Source organism: Tyto alba, unplaced genomic scaffold (genome assembly GCF_018691265.1).
Source record: "Tyto alba isolate M040663 unplaced genomic scaffold, T.alba_DEE_v4.0 Super-Scaffold_6, whole genome shotgun sequence".
In the NCBI taxonomy this organism is placed as follows: domain Eukaryota; kingdom Metazoa; phylum Chordata; class Aves; order Strigiformes; family Tytonidae; genus Tyto; species Tyto alba.
In genome coordinates, this window is record NW_024881327.1 from 28,500,255 (window position 1) to 28,519,625 (window position 19,371).

The 19,371-nt window shown below is 38.3% G+C and overlaps 1 protein-coding gene across 5 annotated transcripts in view; it reads right to left on the reverse strand.

Annotated features, from left to right (window-relative positions):
- GUF1 (GTP binding elongation factor GUF1) overlaps nucleotides 1-19,165 on the reverse strand; it is a 27,520-nt gene extending 8,355 nt beyond the window's left edge. Inside the window, exons 1-14 of one of the 5 annotated variants that reach the window (XM_042807711.1) lie at nucleotides 19,031-19,132; nucleotides 18,575-18,605; nucleotides 17,374-17,485; nucleotides 15,659-15,807; nucleotides 15,377-15,457; nucleotides 13,690-13,767; nucleotides 11,428-11,511; nucleotides 10,906-10,970; nucleotides 7,541-7,744; nucleotides 6,316-6,455; nucleotides 4,931-5,054; nucleotides 4,424-4,556; nucleotides 2,769-2,912; nucleotides 1,689-1,822 (exon numbers count right to left, since the gene is read on the reverse strand). In XM_042807711.1, the coding sequence (XP_042663645.1) occupies nucleotides 1,689-1,822; nucleotides 2,769-2,912; nucleotides 4,424-4,556; nucleotides 4,931-5,054; nucleotides 6,316-6,455; nucleotides 7,541-7,744; nucleotides 10,906-10,970; nucleotides 11,428-11,511; nucleotides 13,690-13,767; nucleotides 15,377-15,457; nucleotides 15,659-15,807; nucleotides 17,374-17,473 (1,436 nt within the window). In that variant the 5' untranslated portion in view covers nucleotides 17,474-17,485; nucleotides 18,575-18,605; nucleotides 19,031-19,132. Of the gene's footprint in view, nucleotides 1-1,688; nucleotides 1,823-2,768; nucleotides 2,913-4,423; nucleotides 4,557-4,930; nucleotides 5,055-6,315; nucleotides 6,456-7,069; nucleotides 7,149-7,540; nucleotides 7,745-10,905; nucleotides 10,971-11,427; nucleotides 11,512-13,689; nucleotides 13,768-15,376; nucleotides 15,458-15,658; nucleotides 15,808-17,373; nucleotides 17,486-18,536; nucleotides 18,606-19,030 lie in introns of those variants that run through there. The other 4 variants (XM_042807712.1, XM_032999239.2, XM_032999241.2 and 1 more) reach the window with 4 other exon arrangements.
- Nucleotides 19,166-19,371: the final 206 nt, after the last annotated feature.

Here is a 19,371-nt window from a genome sequence, read left to right on the forward strand (position 1 = left end):
AATCTCATCTCCAAGGCAGAAGACGACATCATCCTGTCTTCCAGCTGCTGTGCAAGGTAAATCAATCAAAAAAAATCTACATTCCTAATGCAATCTCTCCAAGAGTTTATTCAAGCACTTCCTTTCTATCAGCTGGAAGTTCCTTAAAGCTCCAGGCAACAGAACCTTTCAACACAGCTTTTGAACAGTCAACACCCTTGATGTCACACAAATCAAACACTAACACTGGGTAGTTTTCTTTTCATCCTCTCATTTGACAGACTTCTTATATGACCCCTATTATCATTCCCTCTGACAACCAAGTTTTCCTCTTCATTTCCAAACCATATTTCTCCTTTGGTACGTATGGGCCTTGCTGTCTGTCAGTTTGCAAAAATTCTTAAAATGGAGAGATATATGTATTTTATATCTATCTACCTATATATGTATCTAGTATGTAATTAAAAATGTGGAGAATGCCCACTCCACTAATCTGGTCAGATCTAAAATATCTGAATGAAGAAAAAATTCCTTTGAGAATATGTGAAAGTACTTCTATCTTAATTGGCTTTAGTAAACCATAATTGTGTGAATAGATTCATATAACAGAAGTATGACTATTGAGAGCATTAAATACACAAGTAACATTAGGGAGTCAATTAGGAAATAAAAATAAATAAAAAAAGACAATGCAACATTGTTAACAATCACACCTGAATCAAAGGAAGCCCACCATAATTCTGCTAATGAGATAGCTTCTTGATTAACAGAATGGTCTTTATCTAGTTGGAGAGTTAGATCCTGAGAGAAGATTCAAAATCTCCATCCCCATTTTTTCTACCTGTTCTTGTCTCCCCACTTTTGCTTATGCTTCTACATCAAATTTATACAAACCGAGGCAGAAGACACCTTACCATACCTTTATAAGGCATTTTTAAGAATACACAAACCGAATTCAGTCCTTCAGTAAAATTCATTTTTATGCTTATAAAATTAATAATGTATACCAGTTCCTGTGAAAAATATAATACATCCTGCTATCATCTATACATCTAGGTTTGTAAGAGCTACTGAGTCTCCTGTGGCATAAGCCCATCCACCATGCAACATTTTCCCTTCCATTAAACTCAGAAAGGCTCTTCACAAACAGCTGAGCATTGTTCTAGCCTCTGAATTTATAGAATCCACCCACAGCAGAACATTTTGTCCCAAAATACTGATGATTTACTTTATTCCAATAATAAAGCATGTAAGTAAAGCGTTGTTTGCTTTAAATATAGTTTGTTGATTGTTTTTACTAGCTTTAAAGAATCAGTATCTGGTTATTCTCCCTTTTCCATCAAGAAACAATACAGTAAGAAGTAAATTTTCAGTGATTCCTTCAATAGAAAATGCCCATTGTCACTTCAGACAAGGAGAAACCACCTAGACGAGCGAATGCCACTTTTTATGTCACACTTGAAAAATACACGCATCACCAAAGAAAATGGTTATTAAATAACAATGCACTTTTAGTGTTTTTCAGATGTATTGCCATCAATTTTCACAGTAAGTCTAATTCATTAAAGGTGGAGTAAGACTCAATTTGCATCACCATCATGAATGAAAATTCTTCACTTGTGCCCTTCTGTATCTTCCCCTCAGATCTTTTCCTGTTCCCCTCCTCAGGGTACAGGGTAGGGGGAAGGGGATACAAAGGAGGTAATTACCTTGCATAACCAGAAGACAGAGACTTGAGATTATCATAAAAATCCACCACAATTTCATTCAGTGGAAAGAGGTATTTTAGCAAAACCCTGTGTTCATCAATGTACAACATATCCTTCTGGACTGCCCTACGATCCTAGACAAATAAAAATTGTTTCAGTTCCCCTTGACAGAAGTTTTCTACAAGTAAATACAAAGCAAATTTAAATGAACAGCTATCCAGTTACAGAAGAGAACTCCTGTGCTTCAAGCCCCAAAGTAACTTTCGACAAATGACTCAAGTCTATCCTCTCTAAAAGCTGAATTTCTGAAATCCTTACCAGCTTCTGCTTACTGCTGCCTTTTAAATGTATAATTATTTGTCCATAAAATCTCACTGAAATTAGATTTTTACATAACTTGGAGTGTTACACAGTAAGACTTGCAGACTCATTTCCTACCAGGAGGGTGTTATTGAAGTTATTTTAGGAATTCTTTTTAATAGATCTTATACTTCACTATACCAACATACAAGTACTGTACTCTTTTGTATTATGTATTTTGAAGTGTTAAAAGCTAAGGAAAATATTGTAAGAAATTATATAAAGACAATATGCATGGCAGTTAAAACATTTTTAGTTAAAAGTATTCCAAATACACTTGGGGAAATGTGATTGACCATCACTATCATAAATGTACTCCAGTGAAGTACTGAAAACATACATGAAGACTCAGTAAAGTGTTGACAGAAGTTGTATTTCCATTAACGTACTTCTTAAAAACAACAGATCTCATTCCCCTGCTGGAGATTCCATTCTTTCAGGAAAATAGAAGTATCTATGAATTTGTCTAGTGCAGGATGCTTGACTAGGTACTTTATTGTCATTGAGCTTCATCATTAGCTTCCACTATAAGGATTTTGTAGTTCTGAAGTAATTTTACACGTTAAAAGTTTAAATACTCTTGAAAGAAATAAGTATTTTAATAATTACTGTGAAAGATACTATTTAAGTACTAATATCCTGTATCTTTCTAGTATCTTCACTTTCAGTATGATACGAAGAGCTTAAAAATGCACATGACACAACAAACTATATACCAACCTGACACAGAGCAGTTATTTTCCCAATATACTCATGAGGTGTTACAATAGTACCAAGAACAGTTGGCTCTAAATATTCAGATACTGAAAACTTATCAGGAAACTGAGCAGGGTTGATAATAGTAATCTCTGCTTTACCATACTCCTGAAAACAAATAAAACAGATACTGTAATTTTGCAAATAAGAAGACTGAATAGCAAAGGAGACAAAAACAGCACTGAAAAAATGCTAAAAAATATTTCAATTGCTTGGAAACACTTGTGAATTATGTAAACCAATTTTATACCAATACTTTACATGCTGATCACATCCACAAGTCCTTGATCAGCATATCTTTAAATATTATTATATAGAAATATTATAGGAATTACTTTCACTAGGAAAATGGGTTTTTTAAGCACTTTATCCAGTGAATTTTAAATAGAAGATGTGCTTAGAACTAAGACTACAACCTAGGGTTATCCATAGAAATAAAAAAGCCTTTCTGTCCATCTTCATCTCTCTCTTGCTTGTAGAGCAAGCATCTTCCTTGTTACTCCATCCTGATCCTATAAGGTATAAGGCACAGCTTCAACAAAAGACCTACGCCAAGTATTCTGCAGCTTGGTGATGAGGACATTCTTTTCTAAATAGAACTTTGGGTTCAGGCTCCCTTGCAGGCTGAAGTGGGCTTAGGAATAAAGTTTTCGATTCCTGTGCAAATGCTTTCAAGCATTTCTTGTAGTCCAACAACCCAACAGGGCCAGAGTTATCCTTCTGAAGTAAAAATAAAAGGAAGGTCATGCTTCTTATCACGTACAATCAACCTCCCACACACACCAAAGCAAGTGATTCTATCACTTCCACTGACAAGGCAGTGTTCTTGAACAATCACCCAACTTTCAGCACTGTTTGAAAACAGTGTCCCACATCAGCAATCTTGAATCACTTATGCACAAAATGTGTCATCTACTTCATTCATAGCTGCTACACTGCCTAAGGAAGAAACCAAAACAACTGTAGAGAAAAAGGGTCTATGCCTTACACCTTGCAAGTACAGCAATGTTTCTTATATAAGCTGTTTGGAATTTACAGATATTCCTGTAGTGTTTAGAGGTACCTGTTGGATAATAATAAGCCATCATATTTGCAGCCTCCTTTCAGCAGATGCTCGTAAGTCCACCTCTCTCAAACTCAAACACCCAATTTTTTTCTTCTGCACCCAATTCAGTGAAGTTTGCACATGCCTATTGCACTGTGATGAGAAACTCAGTTGTCTTTACCAGTCCCTGCCAGTCTACAGTAGCATTACAAGCTATTCCTAAAAACATTCATGTTTTCTGACTGATAACACCTGGAAGATTATTTCACCTGCTTTAAACTCAGTCCAGTCAGTATGCACTTAAAACAATACAGCAAGAAATAGGTCCTTTATTGCCATGTTCAAGGACAGGTATAAGTTGTAAAAAGAGAGTGCTCGCAGTGGATAGGGGAAGGAAAGTTAACATTCTTTAAAAAAAACATTAAAAAAAGTTTTAAATTAAATATTGGTGTCCCTAACATTTACCATAAAGTACCAGTCTACATCAAAAAAAAAAAAAAAGAGACATGTAGATGTTTATTATAGGAGGCTTTTAAGCTGATATTTACATAAAGCTGTAATAAATGCAACATACCTTTATCAACTTTGCCGAGGAAAGAATAGCTTTATATGGAACGGTAGGTGCAGTCAAAATAACAGACATGTTATATTCTTGCTCCAAACGTTGATTAAAAACTTCCATATGTAAAAGACCAAGGAAACCCAACCTGGGAAAAATATATACTGTAGGTGAAAGTATTTGTATATCCCCTGGAATTTCACAGCGGTTTTGGGGTTTTTTTCCCCCCTTCCCACACATTCACATGGCTAGCCTGGCAGTATCAAGCACAGCAAACAATCTCCAAATCATCCTACAGTTGAATAGTGTGAGTCTTTGACAACAAAAACCATCAACAACAAATTGCATACTCTGTGCAAATACCGAACATAAGAGAGTCAAATGCTTTTGAGCTTTACCTATCATTAATTTGAATTAAACCTCCTAATCTTGAATTCATTTGAATTCATACTTCAGTTGACTTAAACTTGCATTCTCAATTTACGAACCATTCCAAAAGTGAAAGCAGTATAAAAGCCTCACCTCCATCCAGCTCCTAAGGCAAGGCTACTGTCACGATGAACAGTTACACTGGAGTCATTCAATGTCAGCCTTTCCAAAGCACTTCTGAGATTATTATATTCTGTTTGATCTACAGGATACATCCCTGTCAAAACATATTAGATGGAATTGGTGTGATAGAGAGCTTTATCTAGTGAGTACTTAGCTTTCAAACATGCCTCTTACAGTGAACACAGTAATAAAATCAGAAATAGCTTACTTTCTGTTCCAACTTTAAAATGTGAAAAAAAAATATAAGAATTTTTTTTTTTCTCCCCCCCAAAATTAGTTAAAATGTAATAAAGTTTTAGATTACCTCATAAAAACAGGAATAAACATTCAAACCATAATGGCAGGGATACTGTACTCATCCTTCACAGTTGTGGAAGATGCACAATTGAGTATAACCACTGTTTTGCAGGACTGCAGTGTAAACATATAGCTTAATCATAACTGAATAATCAGACAAATTTCACTGAGATGTTCCTTCAAAGGTAAAGAGTGAACAGCGAAAAAGTGCCACATCTAACAAAGTTGCAAATGTTTCTGTGTTTTCTGAAATTAATAAAAGCAGCTGTCTGTATAATTACTACCTGAAATAGATTCTACAGTATCACTTTTCACATCATCACATTGAGAAAATGTTGATTGCTCTACACCAAGAAGCAACACGTGTGCATACAAAACCCATTATTTACAGGATGACACTTTCCTACATTCACTGACAGACCACCTAATCTCCATAAGACAGTTCAAGTGAGTTCTACACATTCCCTCACAACACATCTAGAAAGAGATTTCCAGAATTTATTTCTTTGTAAAACTATCTTCCATAGTATTTGTAGTAGTTACTGAAAATGGTGAAAACAGCTCAACAGAACTACAGAAGCTTAAAAAGTCAAATATTTTAAAGAATCGTTCTGAGTATTAGCTTTGGCAGTTTACCATGTTTAAGGAAAAAGAAACAGCTGCTAGTTTTTAAAAGAAAAAAAAAAACACAGTAATTAAGGAAACCTGATGATCTAGATGAAGAATTGCCAGAAATTGACTTACTTTTTTAAAGCCTCAACCCTTCTTTTCCAGCTATCAAGGGTTTACTGGCATCGGAAACAATAATCACGGCTAAAAATACGTTTGTCTTCGTATTCATATAAAAAACAGTTTGCAACTAATATTAATCCTATCTGTTAAGTCACAGGGAAAATTATACAAAGCTATATAAATGACATGCCTCTAGCTTAACTTTGCTAAAACTCTCATCTTCACAACTCTTAATATACATGTATATTCTTTCAAAAGCTCTAATCACTCTCTTACTCTTGTTACTGGGAAAAAGTAATTCCACTTTATACCAATTTACTCCTCACCTGCAAAAACCATTGGCTTCGCTGACTTAAAGCCAGGCAAGGGCTCCACTGGCTGTTTATACAAAAACAGTGTGTCTCCTATTTGGGCTTCTGTTACTTCTTTCATTCCAGCAATCAGGTAGCCCACCTGTCCAGCATATCTAAATAAAATTGGCATTATATGGACATGCTTCTTGGCATTATCATAATTTCTACTATTTTTCCTACTTCACTTAGCTCAGAAATTCAAATAAATCACCCCCCCCCAAAAGCCCATAAGCCAGATTTAAGTTGTTTGTCCTGTGATTTGTGAATTTTGTCTCAAGGGACAAACTGTTGTCTCAAGTAGCTCTATTTCTATTACAGTAAAAAAGGGATATTCCATACCATATAATGTAATGCTTGGAAATGAAAAACAAGGAGTGTTGTCTTTCCAATGCGGCCATTACTGTAGACTAGCAGGGCATTGATCTGCTTGTGGGAGATGGCAAGTAACTGATTACTTTTGCATCACTTGTTTTTATTTCTTTTCTTTTTTCTTCAGTTACTGAACTGTCTTTATCGTGACCCACAAGTCTTTCCTCACTTTTTTTTTTTCCCCAATTCTCTCCCTCATCCCACTGGGGTTGAGGGAGTGACCAAGTGGCTAGCTGGGCACTCTAGTTGCTGGCTGGGTTCAACCCACCACACACAGACTCACTGAGAATCTCCTAAGAAAGTCATTAACACATATTTGGATGCAAATCGATAAAGCTTCTCTTCTAATTCTAAGTACCTGATTTTCTTCCCACTGCTGCCATGAGGAGCCAGTTTCTGGAAGCTGTTGCATTCATGGATTTTAAGTTTTCCACCCTCAAAATATGCTGCAGCAATAACTAAGATGAAGCCCCATTCCCTTCCACTCACAAACAAGGTAGTTCCTAGAAATAAATAGGACAGCTGAATAAGAATATCAAAGGCTAGTCTTAAAATAACTAGCTGTCCAGATGTTCCACGTACTATAGATGATAGAACATCTTCCTCCCCATTGCAGTGCCCAAAAAGCAGTCCGCAAAAGCTTCTGCCTCAGCATGGCCAAAATGAAAAAGACTGACATTGAGAATTAAATTACAAATAATAATCATAAAAAACCTCACCGCAAAAGAACAAAAACTCAAGGATGTCTCCAGCAAATATCAAACAGAAATGCCGAGTTTGTATCTTACACCAATTTATGATCTCTTTACTGTAAGACATTTTTACTTACAGGTTATGCGTTGGCTGTTCATTCGGAGTCAGAATTCCAACTTCATTAACTTCGTATCTTTTCTTTGTATGAGCAGACACAATTTTATGCCCCTTCTGAATTTCCCCACCAAAGAGTGCAATGTTAGCTATGACACCTCGGTAGTGGTCAAAGGTGGAGTCAAATACTAAGGCTTTCATTGGATCAGCAGTACTACACTGGGGTCTGTCACAAAAAATTTAAAACAATATATTACTCAGTGTGTTTTTCATTCAATATTGAATAAGCAAGCACCAACAACTTTCATAAATCATAGAATATCAGGTTGGAAGGGATCTCGAGGATCATCTGGTCTAACCTTTCCTGGCAAAAGCACGGTCTAGACAAGATGGCCCACCAACCTGTCCAGCTGAATCTTAAATGTGTCCAATATTGGGGAATCCACCACTTCCCATCATCCAGATCACTTATGAAGACATTAAACTGCACTGGGCCCAATATCAGTCCCTGGGGAACCCTATCTGTGACCAGTTGCTGGTTTGAAAAGGAGCTATTTACCAGCACCCTCTGAGTGCAGCCTGTCAGCCAGTTCCCCACCCACCACACAGACCACTTGTCTACACCGTAAAGCACCAGTTTCTATAGGGTGAGGCTGTGGGGAACCATATCAAAAGCCTTAGAGAAATCCAGGTAGACAATGTCCACCACTTGCTCCACATCAACCAAGCACATTACTCATAGAAGGTGATGGTTTGTCAAGCACGATTTGCCCTTGGTGACTCCATGCTGGCTTTTCCCAATCACGTGCTTCATTTGACTTGTGACAGCCCCCAGGAGGATTCAATCCATAACTTTCCCAGGGACTGAAGTAAGACTGATGGGCCTATAGTTTCTTGGATCTTCCATTAAGATCTTCCTGTAGATGGGGTTGACATTAGCCTTCTTCCAGTCTTCTGGGACATCCCCTGATCTCTATGACATCTCAAAGATTATGGAGAGTGGCCTCACAACAAGGTCAGCCAGTTCCCTTAACACCCTTGGGTGGATAATGTCAGGGCGCATCGATTTGTAGGGGTCAACTTCCTGTAACAGTTCACATACCAACTCTTCCTCCACTGACCGTGGGTTTCTGTTTGCATCAACCTGGATTTTTTTGCCCAAGGCTAAAAGTGCTGGTAAAATCAGAAGTGAAGAAAGTCTTGAAAACCTCTGCTCTTTCAGCACTGTTGGTGACTAATTCATCTCTCCTTTTTAACACCAGGACAATATTTTCCTTCTGTTTCTGCTTGTTGCTTACAATAGAACCCTTTTTTGCAGTTTCTGACATCTCTGCCCAATTTCAATTTGAGCTGAGCTTTTGCTTTTCTAACTGCATCTCTGTACATCCTGGCAATGCCCTTGTAGTTCTCATTGGGTATTTCTCTGCTTTTCCATCTCTGGTACACTTCTCCTTTTGTTTTGAGCAGACTCAGAAGCTTACAGTTAAGCCAAGGGCATCTCTTGCTCCGCCTACTTCCCTTACCTTTAAAGGGGATGATCTTGTTTTGTGCTTCCAGGAAAGCCTTCTTGAAAGCAACTCCCAGCACTCACTATCTCCTTTATCCTCCATGGAAGCTTCCCACAGAATCCCTCCCAGCTGATCTCTGAGCGAGCTGAGGTTTGATCTTCTGAAATCGAAAACCTTTTTCTTAGTACTAACCTTCACCATGCTCGGCAGGACCCCAAGCTCCATAATATTATGATCACTGGAGCCAAGGCTATTGCTGAACAAGGTATTACAAAGCAGGGTTTTTTTGGTTTGTGAGCAGATAATCCAGCAGTGCCTCATTCCTGGTTGGCATATCTAACATTTGTATGAGGAAGCAGTCCTCTGCGCATTCCAGGAACTTGATGGATGACATGTGAGCTGCTGTATGGTTCTTCCAGCAAACGTCTGGGTAGTTGAAGTCACCCATAAGAACCAAGTTCTGTTGACCTGAAGCTTGCTTAAGTGAACCAAATATTGCTTTGTTGGCCTTACCATCTTGGTTTGGAGGTTGGTGGTAGATGCCTACTGTAAGATCGCCCTTGGAGATGACCCCTCTGATCTTGACTCAGAGGCATTCCATAGAGCTCCTACAATCACTGTAGTTGACTTCTATGCACTCAAGTTTCTCCTTAACATACAGTGCAACTCCTCCTCCTCTCTTTCCTTGTCTTCTGACTGTGCATGGAGCTCCTGTTCCTCCTGTTTGCTCCCCAGGCTGCGTACACTGGTGTACATACATACACTTGAGGTAGCTGGTCTTCTGGCTCACATCATGAGAGGCAGCTAAGGAACATCTGTTGCTGCTGTGGTTGGCCTGGCTTATTCTCCAGTTGGTTGCAATAACATGAGCATCGTCACTTTGTACCTGACCCTCCAAGTACTTCAGTTTAAAACCCGCCTCACCAAGTTGGCCATATTCAATTAACATGGATAAAAATACCGAGTCATTTTCCGTAAACACATACCAGACATCATTTCAGTGTTTTATGATGTATTATGTAGAAAATATTTGTATTTTATTTCCCTCACGTACAATAGTAGTACAACTAGAACAAAAACAAACGCATATTCAACATACCCATTTCACAACAGGCGAAACCAATGTTTAAAATGTTGTACTATGAGGGACAACAAAAATTCCACAGTTATATTCCAACACCAGAATTTAACAAAAAAGTCCAATGATATTTCAGTTTTGCCATCTTTCATGGACACCTGATCTCGGATTTTCTTTGTGGTTTATTTTAACTAAAATTATTAACTAATATGAGGACTACGTTTCTTAGCTAATAGTAGGAAAAAAGAATGAAAAGCAATATGCTGACTGAAACTGAACTGTAATTTAGCAACTGTGTTGTCAAGTTCTTAGATGAAAGTATATTTTAAATGTTGAGTTCAGGATATTAAACTCTAAACACAGCAGATTTCAATTACCTTTATCATTTTAACAATGTAATGTTCAAAATGAACAGCTGCACATATTCTCAAACACTGAGTTTCATGAAAGCTATATAAACAGTCATAAAAGTATCGCCTTTAGTGGCTCACCTCTCATCTTTCATTTCAGACTGAATTAAGTTTCTCCTCCCACTTCTGAAGTATAAAGATATCTTCTCTGTTGATATTCACACATTAATTTTTTAAAAGGCATCTCAAATCTGAAGTGTCTTTTTTTCTGATTTGCAATTTGAAACTGACTTAACCAGCTCAGACATTAGATTTCTCCCACATCTCTTTAAAAAGTATTGACTTTAAATCAGGTGAACTTTAAGTTCAAAACTACTGCCAATACTCTATAAATGCAACTTACAGTTTCCGCATTAACCTTACAATGTTTCATAAATAAATACAGACTTACGGTGGAATCTTCTCAATGACCTTCTGAAGAACTTTTTCAACATTTGTTCCTTGTTTAGCAGAAATCTAAAACAAGTCCAACAACAATTTCATAAGACGTGTGTCTTACACTAATTCAGAATCTATTAAATAGTGTCACATTTACCTAAGACAGTTTTGGTGGCCACAGATAATACTACCCATAAAAGCACCCTGAAGCACACTTTAGAATGCTATTACTATGAAATGCTTCTTTGATCATAAATTATTCTGTAACACTTTTCTTATAGTAAAAATTAAAACAACTTATGGACCCACAAAGAGAAATAATTCAAAATCTATATGATGCCATTTATCAAGACATACTAGCATTTTTAACTCTGTTTTTCCAGGAGACAAACTTTAAAGAAATTCATGCATGTCAAAGAAAAGCAGACAGATAGCAGCACCCTGTTGATTTACTATGTGTACATGTCTTTCATTAGCTACAAAGTAGATCTAGTTATACAACTGACCAAGGTTATAAAACTTTAAGAGATCTTACCCTTACACATTCATCTATAGGGATATCAAACAGCTTCTCAATTTGTTTTTCAACTCTTTCAGGGTCTGCATTCTTCAAGTCAATCTGAAAAACAACAGACTGCTAAATATACAGGCAATCACCTTTTCCCTATGACCCAGCACTGTAGCTTCCAAATATACAAGTCAAGGAACCTTTATGTACTTATGAGTAAATATTGGGTGTCTTTAGGAAAATATCTTTATCACGATTCTTTTTATAAAAGGCTCCCCTCTGACTGGACTATTTTTTGTTTGTTTCATTAGGCAAAACACCTTTGTCCAAAAGCTGGTAAAAATCTTCATTTTACAAAGTAATTTGAAAGCGTAAGTGCTACCTATACTGTTTATAAAATCAAATATCAAATACAATATACTTCTACAAAAGCCAATTAACTTAAGCTGAGCTGTAACTAACCTTGTGACTCCAATCATTAAGACCACAAAAACTGTATAATACACAACATTTGGATTTCATTTAAAACTAACTACACTTTTAAAATATTGAGCTGCTACTCATGTAATCTCCTCTGTGTATCATCATTAATAGAAATTTAAAAAAAAAAAAAACAAAACACAACACTAAAGCACATGGGACATATGGATTATCATAGCAAGAACCTTTAAATTTACTTCTGTAAAAACTCACTCAAAGATTCACCAGAAAAAAAATATTTTAAATGGAAGGAATTCCAACGTTTATGAATTGGTACATTTAAATTCTGATGGGCTACAGGAATGTTAGATATACCCCAAATTATCTAAGTCCTTCCTATCCACACGTATGAGTCTTACACGTTCTCTGGTTAAAGCATCAGCTGAGAGGTGACACAGAGATTATACAACCTAATATATCACTAAGGCAAGTATATACATAAAAATACAAGACAACCTAAGCTTACACTGACAGTCTTCTAAATTGCTCAAATCTGTAATTTCAAATTTGAAAACCACAGCAATCCGGTATTTCAAAAAGCAGCATTAGTACTGTCCACAAGCCACATCACAACCTGCCTGCATGGAGCATGGCAGAGCACAGGTAGCTTAATCTGCACCTTTCTGGCCACTGATGCCCAAAACACAACAACTCCCTGCGACACTACAGGCTTTGGGGAAGAGTGGCTGGAAAGCTACCCAGCAGAAAAGAACCTGGGGGTGTTGGTCAACAGCTGGCTGAATGTGAGCCAGCAGTGTGCCCAGGTGGCCAAGAGCATCCTGGCTTGGATCAGAAATAGCTTGGCCAGCAGGACTAGGGACCAGATCACCCCCCTGTACTCGGCACTGGTGAGGCTGGACCGCAAATCCTGTGTCCAGTTTTGGGCCCCTCACTACAACAGACACTGAGGTGCTGGAGAGCGTCCAAAGAACAATGGAGCTGGTGAAGTATCTAGAGCACAAGTCTTATGAGGAGCAGCTGAGGGAACTGGGGTTGTTTAGTCTAGAAGAGGAGGCTCAGCGGAGACCTTATCGCTCTCTACAGCTACCTGAAAGGAGGTTGTAGTGAGGTGGGTGTCGGTCTCTTGTCCCAAGTAACAAGATGAGAGCAAATGGCCTCAGGGGAGGTTTAGATTGGGTATTATGAAAAATTTCTTCATCAAAAGGGTTTATCAAGCACTGGAACAGGCCGCCCAGGGAAGTGGTGGAGTCACCATCCCAGGAGGTATTTAAAAGACATGCAGATGTGGCACTTCAGGACATGGTTTAGTGGTGGACTTGGCAGTGTTAGGTTAATGGTTGGACCCAATGATCTTAAAGGTATTTTCCAACCTAAATAATTCCATGACTCTGTGAAATGCCCATAGTAGCTAAACATTCTCACCTTTATTTAACATCGCATCAATTTGAAATCCCGGAATGCCACAGCTTCAACTTGTTCTCATTAGAGTAAAATACACAGTACTGAGTACTACCTAAGTGGCTTATTAGTCTGCAAACTCTAAGTGGTTCAGATTTCCTTATTAAGATACAATTTACATAATGCTTCTGAACTTGATTTACCATATGGACTCCAATAATCATTTTTCAGTGCTGCTTGTAAAATGCTTCTACGTGTATTTTATGAAATAAAAACTGAAGTTCCCAGCAATTACTGTAAAATATTAAAGAGAGCAAACACATAAAATACTGATTAGATTCTACTTATTTTTTTCATTATATACTTCTATTTGAGGATACATTTCTTATCGATCTTCTACACATTTAAACAACCCAACTGTTTAATATGAAACTCTAAAATCTTTATTACCTTATTTATGACAGGAATTATTGCAAGCTGTGCTTCAAAAGCAAGATAGAAGTTTGCCACTGTCTGAGCCTGAATACCCTAGAAAATAAGCATTTAAAAAGTTTAACAGGGAATCTTTGTGAGTTTTGGTGCTTGTTTGGGTTTTTTTTTTAGGCATTCTATGCAATATAAGAGTACTTCGCTATTCTATCTTCATTTGGGGGATGGAAAATAAGTAAAGGTTATTGATTATACACGTTTCTGTGAAAGATAACAACATTTATAGTTATCATTTCCCATAATCTGAATATAAGTAGATAAACTAATAATGCTGTATGTGTGACCTCATATATGGAATTATATATACGTAACACAGTATTATGCATACATTATGCACCAGCTACATATTTTTCTGTATGTTATTTATTTCTGAATAGCCAAGATCATAACAGGTACCTCAAAAAACACATTCTTGATCCACAGGAAACTATAAAGAAATGGACTAAGACAAAGAAAAAGGGACGTTTATCATGGTAATATGACTGTAGTTACTCCAGAGGGACAGATCATACCTTCAACTTACCTTACAGTTATTTTCAAAAAAAGAAAAATAATTGTAAGGTTTGTACTTAACATTTGTTTCAAAAGGATGGCAAAAGAACATCTCTGATTATAGAAAAAAAGGAAGATTACCTTCCAGATACAAGTACCAGACAACGGAAAACAAAGAGATAGAGATTCTAATGAATGAGAGTACAAACCCTCATATCACAATGGGACCAGAGCGGCCAGAAAGGGGAATAGAGAAGGGGAAAAAAGAAGCTACTTCTCGTCTTCCCTTTTGTTTACAACAGATCAAGTGGAAAAATACTTATATGGGGATATTCACTATGGATATATGGGCCTAATTTTTACGCAGTGTAAAGAAGCATCAAAGAACTTCTATTAAAAAAAAAAAAAAGAAAAAAAAAAGAATGTTAAGACCTAAATTTTGAAAGCTACCTCCAGAATTTAGGCTGAGAGAAGAAACATTAGCAATTATAATGAAAAAGTTGAGTTTGTAAGCATTCTGACTGAAAGGCAAATAAATAATACCAAATAATCACATAAAATGTAAATGTGACATCAAAAAAAGATAGACACATTAAATATAAAAAGATCACTGTGAGACCAGTCGAGGACCTATTAATCTAGTGGATATAAAACTTCTCAAGTTTCCAAAATATATTTATACACATTTGTCTTACAGTGTCCTTTAACTTTAATGTTGCCAGTATCAGGTTGTATTACAGACTATCAAAAACAAAACAGCAATTAGTTATAACTAACAGTGTGGTTGGCTGAACAAATTGTCAAGCTTTCCAACAGCAAACTGGAGGTACTCAAATGGGTGTTAGTACAATAGCTAAAAGTTCTCCAGACTGCCACTTGCAAAGTTCATACTTTGTAAAAAAGTACATTCTGATTCTTCTCTAATCCTGTACTTCTACTGCTGTGTCATAGAGCTGCAGTATCTATCAACACACAAGTATCTGTCTATGTTTTTTTAAAACTCCCATTACTCTTTTTCTGCAACATAGTATTTCTGTGGAGATAGACCAGGGGCAAAAAAGCTGATGGAAAAGTTAAAAAAACACTGATATTTTCTCTAGTTTGCTTAAAGAAGTTACTGAAATTCTAAGTAGAAAACAAGAATTAAGAACCGCACCTCATTTGCATCCACTACAAGTATGACACCTTGACAGGCAGACAGTGACCGTGATACTTCATAGCTGAAATCTACGTGGCCCTGTGGAGAAAATAAATGTATAAAATTTCAGGTATTTCTAAAGCCTTTCGCAAGATATCTATATTATCAAGTTTTCATTTGCATATATGTTCACAATTATTAAAAAAAATAAATTGAACAAACACAAAAAGCCAGAAATTTCCTACTTTTAAACATAAACACATTTTTCTGTAATTTAAACACTGTTTATACTTAACTTACTGGCGTGTCAATAAGATTTAAGAGGTAGTTTGTTCCTTCATGATTGTAAAAGAGAGATGCAGATTGTGCTTTAACGGTAATTCCTCTTTCACGTTCCACTTGCAGTTTATCCAGCACTTGTTTATTACGGTCAGTCTTAGCAATTGTTCCTAAGGTTAAAAAAAAAACAGTTTAATTACCTTATTTAGTACATTAACTCTCATAGTAACTAATTCTTTAAAAGGCCATTAACCAGAAGAACATAAGACATAGCTGCAAATGAAGCTTTTCCATCTGATTACTTCTAAATGAAAACCGAAGTTTAGCTTAAAATTATGCTTCAACTATTAGCGTGTTAAATAAATTTTATATATAAAGTTATATAAAATAATTCCCTAAATAAGCAGGATACAAAACATCGTGCAAGTCTAAATCAGAGATTAAGTGGCAGCAAAAATTCCATTCAGTGCTAAGTAATTTTGAGGTTTAAAGAAACTTCACCTCCTGTCACTGGAGAGCAGCTCCATGGCCCACAGCTCCAACCAGTGCCAATCTCAAGTGCAAAACAACTATTATCATACAGCTTGACAGACCTGAATTCAAAACTCCATTCTATCACAGGCATCAGATAAAACAGCCCATAGTGACACACTGGATGAAATGATAAAGAATAATTTTGATCAAAAGCTTCTCTCCCAGCTTTTGTTTTGTTCACTTCTTAAATGAAAAAAGCAAGACTCTTCCAAAGGGTATTTCTGAGTAGCCAATTTAAACTCTGCTCTGAAATTAGTCTCATCTTGGGAGTTACAGCAACTGCTTTACAGCTTACTTTAGATAACCCTCTAAGGCAACCTCTGTCTTTCTCTTCCAAGGAAAGCCTAGTTCCAGAGTGACTTATAGTTATGAAGATCACTTAGCATGTCTGTTTCTCACTTTCACTTTAAAGGGGGTAGTTTTCCTTATCAGCAACACAAAAATAAAACCACTGAAGTCCAAGAAGCACTCTGACTAGAAGAAAATAGATACATCTGAAAATAAAAGTAACACAACTTCACCAATACTTAGTGAAGGAAAAAGCAAGTCTATATAGCAGTTGTGAACCCTTGGAATTTACAGTTAATTACTGGCAATTATTCTACACACTAAATCTAAATCAACATAGGGCTGTACTTCTAAAACTTACAACGCAACATCATATCAGATTCAGTACCAGTGAGCTCCACCACCATGAAAGACAGTTGCTTATGGTTTGCTTGCAAGAGTACAAACCATTAGTTTCATCTAAGCACAAGCAGCTGAAGTTCTTCTCAGTTTCAATAACACTTTGAAAACGACTCTGTCCAGAATTCCAAAGTTGTGACAGTCCCTGCTTCTGTCCACCCCAAACACTGGCAGCAAACATCATAAACTTGCTGTGTACCAATCTAAGGGACAATTGGTCAGGAATGACAGAAGTAGCATCTTGAACAAGGAAGTACACTCCTTTTCAGTCTCCTTCCAAAACACCTACTTCCTTGAGTGAATTACACACTTCCTTACCCCTATTTGTAGGCAGATCTCAACCAGAAAGTTCATCATATTCACACCTGTAACACTACACAACTGGCAGCCTAAAAGCACAAGCAACCTGGCACTAGAAGAGCTAGGATATTAGAAATTTTTGTAATAATCAAAGCTACGGAAACTTACACATCATCTTACATGTCAAGAAAAGGTGGCATAAAATGAGAACTCACCCGTAATTTCCAACAGTCTGTCTGCTAGTGTACTTTTGCCATGATCTACGTGAGCTATAATACTGAAATTTCTAATGCTTTCAACAGGATACGTCGACATATCTAAATTTTCCTGAAAAACAGAAATATATTTTCATAAACCATCGTTATAGTCTCTACATACAATGTGACCTGGTCTTTAAAATGGATTAACTCTTTTCTCTAGAAGAGGCATAGGTCGAATAGAGATACAAAAACTTAAATTGCCATCAGTGTTTAAAATGCTAGCATTTCACTTTAGTCATACATATTTACTTATCACTCTGAATAATCAGTAAGTATGCTAGAAAGTGTTTATGAAAGGTACTATCTTCTTATGAATACTGGGACTTGGAAAACTTAAAGCAGTTTCAAGTTTGTTAAACTGCTAAATTTAAGGATTAAGAGAACTGGATTTCAGGGGGCCATTAAGGACATCATTATTTGCAAGCATGGTATGAATACAGCGACATTACCTAGCAGCTCAGGTAGCAGTGATACAGGGCCTAGATAGGAACAGGGGATGTAAGGGTTAATATGGGAATAGCAAGAAGGGGATGACAAGGGAAAATAGTTGAGATAACAGTTCAAGGGAAATAGTTTAGATAACAGTTTAACAGTTCTGCTTAATGAGTAGATAGTTTGTAAAACATGATGAGCTGAGGTATGGGGTCTTTAGGCTTTATCAGTACAAAGCCGGTTGGGACTAGACCTACTGTTTGGACAACAGCCAGTAAGAGACTGAGTCTGCGGGAAACCTGGGGTCACAGAGCAGACAGGAGGAAGAGGAGCTTGACTTCATCCCCAAAGACCCCCCACGACCACCACCAGAAGACACTGCGCAGACTCAATTGGGAGGAGATTATGGAAATGCTAATTATAATACGAAGCGGGGATAGGTAATGCATATGTATAGGCGTATTGCGAAACATTATGAATATGTAATCATTTGCTCTATAAATCTAAGGTAACGGTACCCCACGTTGGGCGCACAATAGGAGGAGTTATCCCCTGTGTGCCTCAGCGCTGAATAAACATACCTACTTTACAATCTATCAGATTGTGGAGTCTGTTTTCCGCACGTCAGCAGTGACCTTATGATAAGCAAGCAGACTGTGGAAAAGGACACTACAGACAGCACATACCTTAGCTAGACTAAAAAAATGCAGAAAACCAGCCTGACCTCATTGGTTCACACACAGAAACGCCCAACGCTAAAAAAAAAAAAAACTTTTGTCTTATTCCTGCTCATTCCAAGTAATACGACGTTTTGCAGAAAAGTGGGTTCTTTGCTTTTCAAAGCTTCCAGCATCAGGAACCAGCGGACCCCCTAGCAGCAATCAGCAACTTTACGGGAAAACTCTGCCGGCCGATTTCGGAGGTACACCAAGCTCAACCCCCCCCTTACCCAGGCTACGCGTGCAGCTCCGGGCCCGGCAGAGCGGGAAGCGAGCCCGGCGCCCTCAGCCGCCCTCAGCACTAAGCAGCGGCGTCCGCCGCGCCCGCTGCGGGGTGCCCGGGCTCGGAACGGCCACCCCCCACACGCGGGACCGCCGCCGGGGGCTCGCTGCAGGACAACTTAACCCCACCGCCACCCTCCCGGCACCCCGCTCCCTCCGGGGCGGCCCTGCGGCCCCACCTCGCCGCGGGAGCTGTACGGCCGCCCGCAGGCCGCGGGGCAGCGGCTCCACAGCCGGGCCCACCGCAGCGCCGTCCTGCCGGCCAGGGCCATGGCGCCGGCACCTCACGCTCCGGAACCGCTCCCCGGCGGCGGCGGAAACGGCCGGAGCGCTGCCGCGGCCCGCCCCGCCCCGCCTCTCCGGGCGGAGGGTGCGGCGGGGAGCGGCCTTCCGCCTCGCCGCGGGGGGAGCCGGCCGTGCCCGGAGCGTGTCCTCCATCGGCGGCCTAGTGCTGCCGGGGAGGTGCGGAGGTCTCGGAGGAGAACCTCCACGGGGCCCTACTGCTTACTGGGGACAAAAA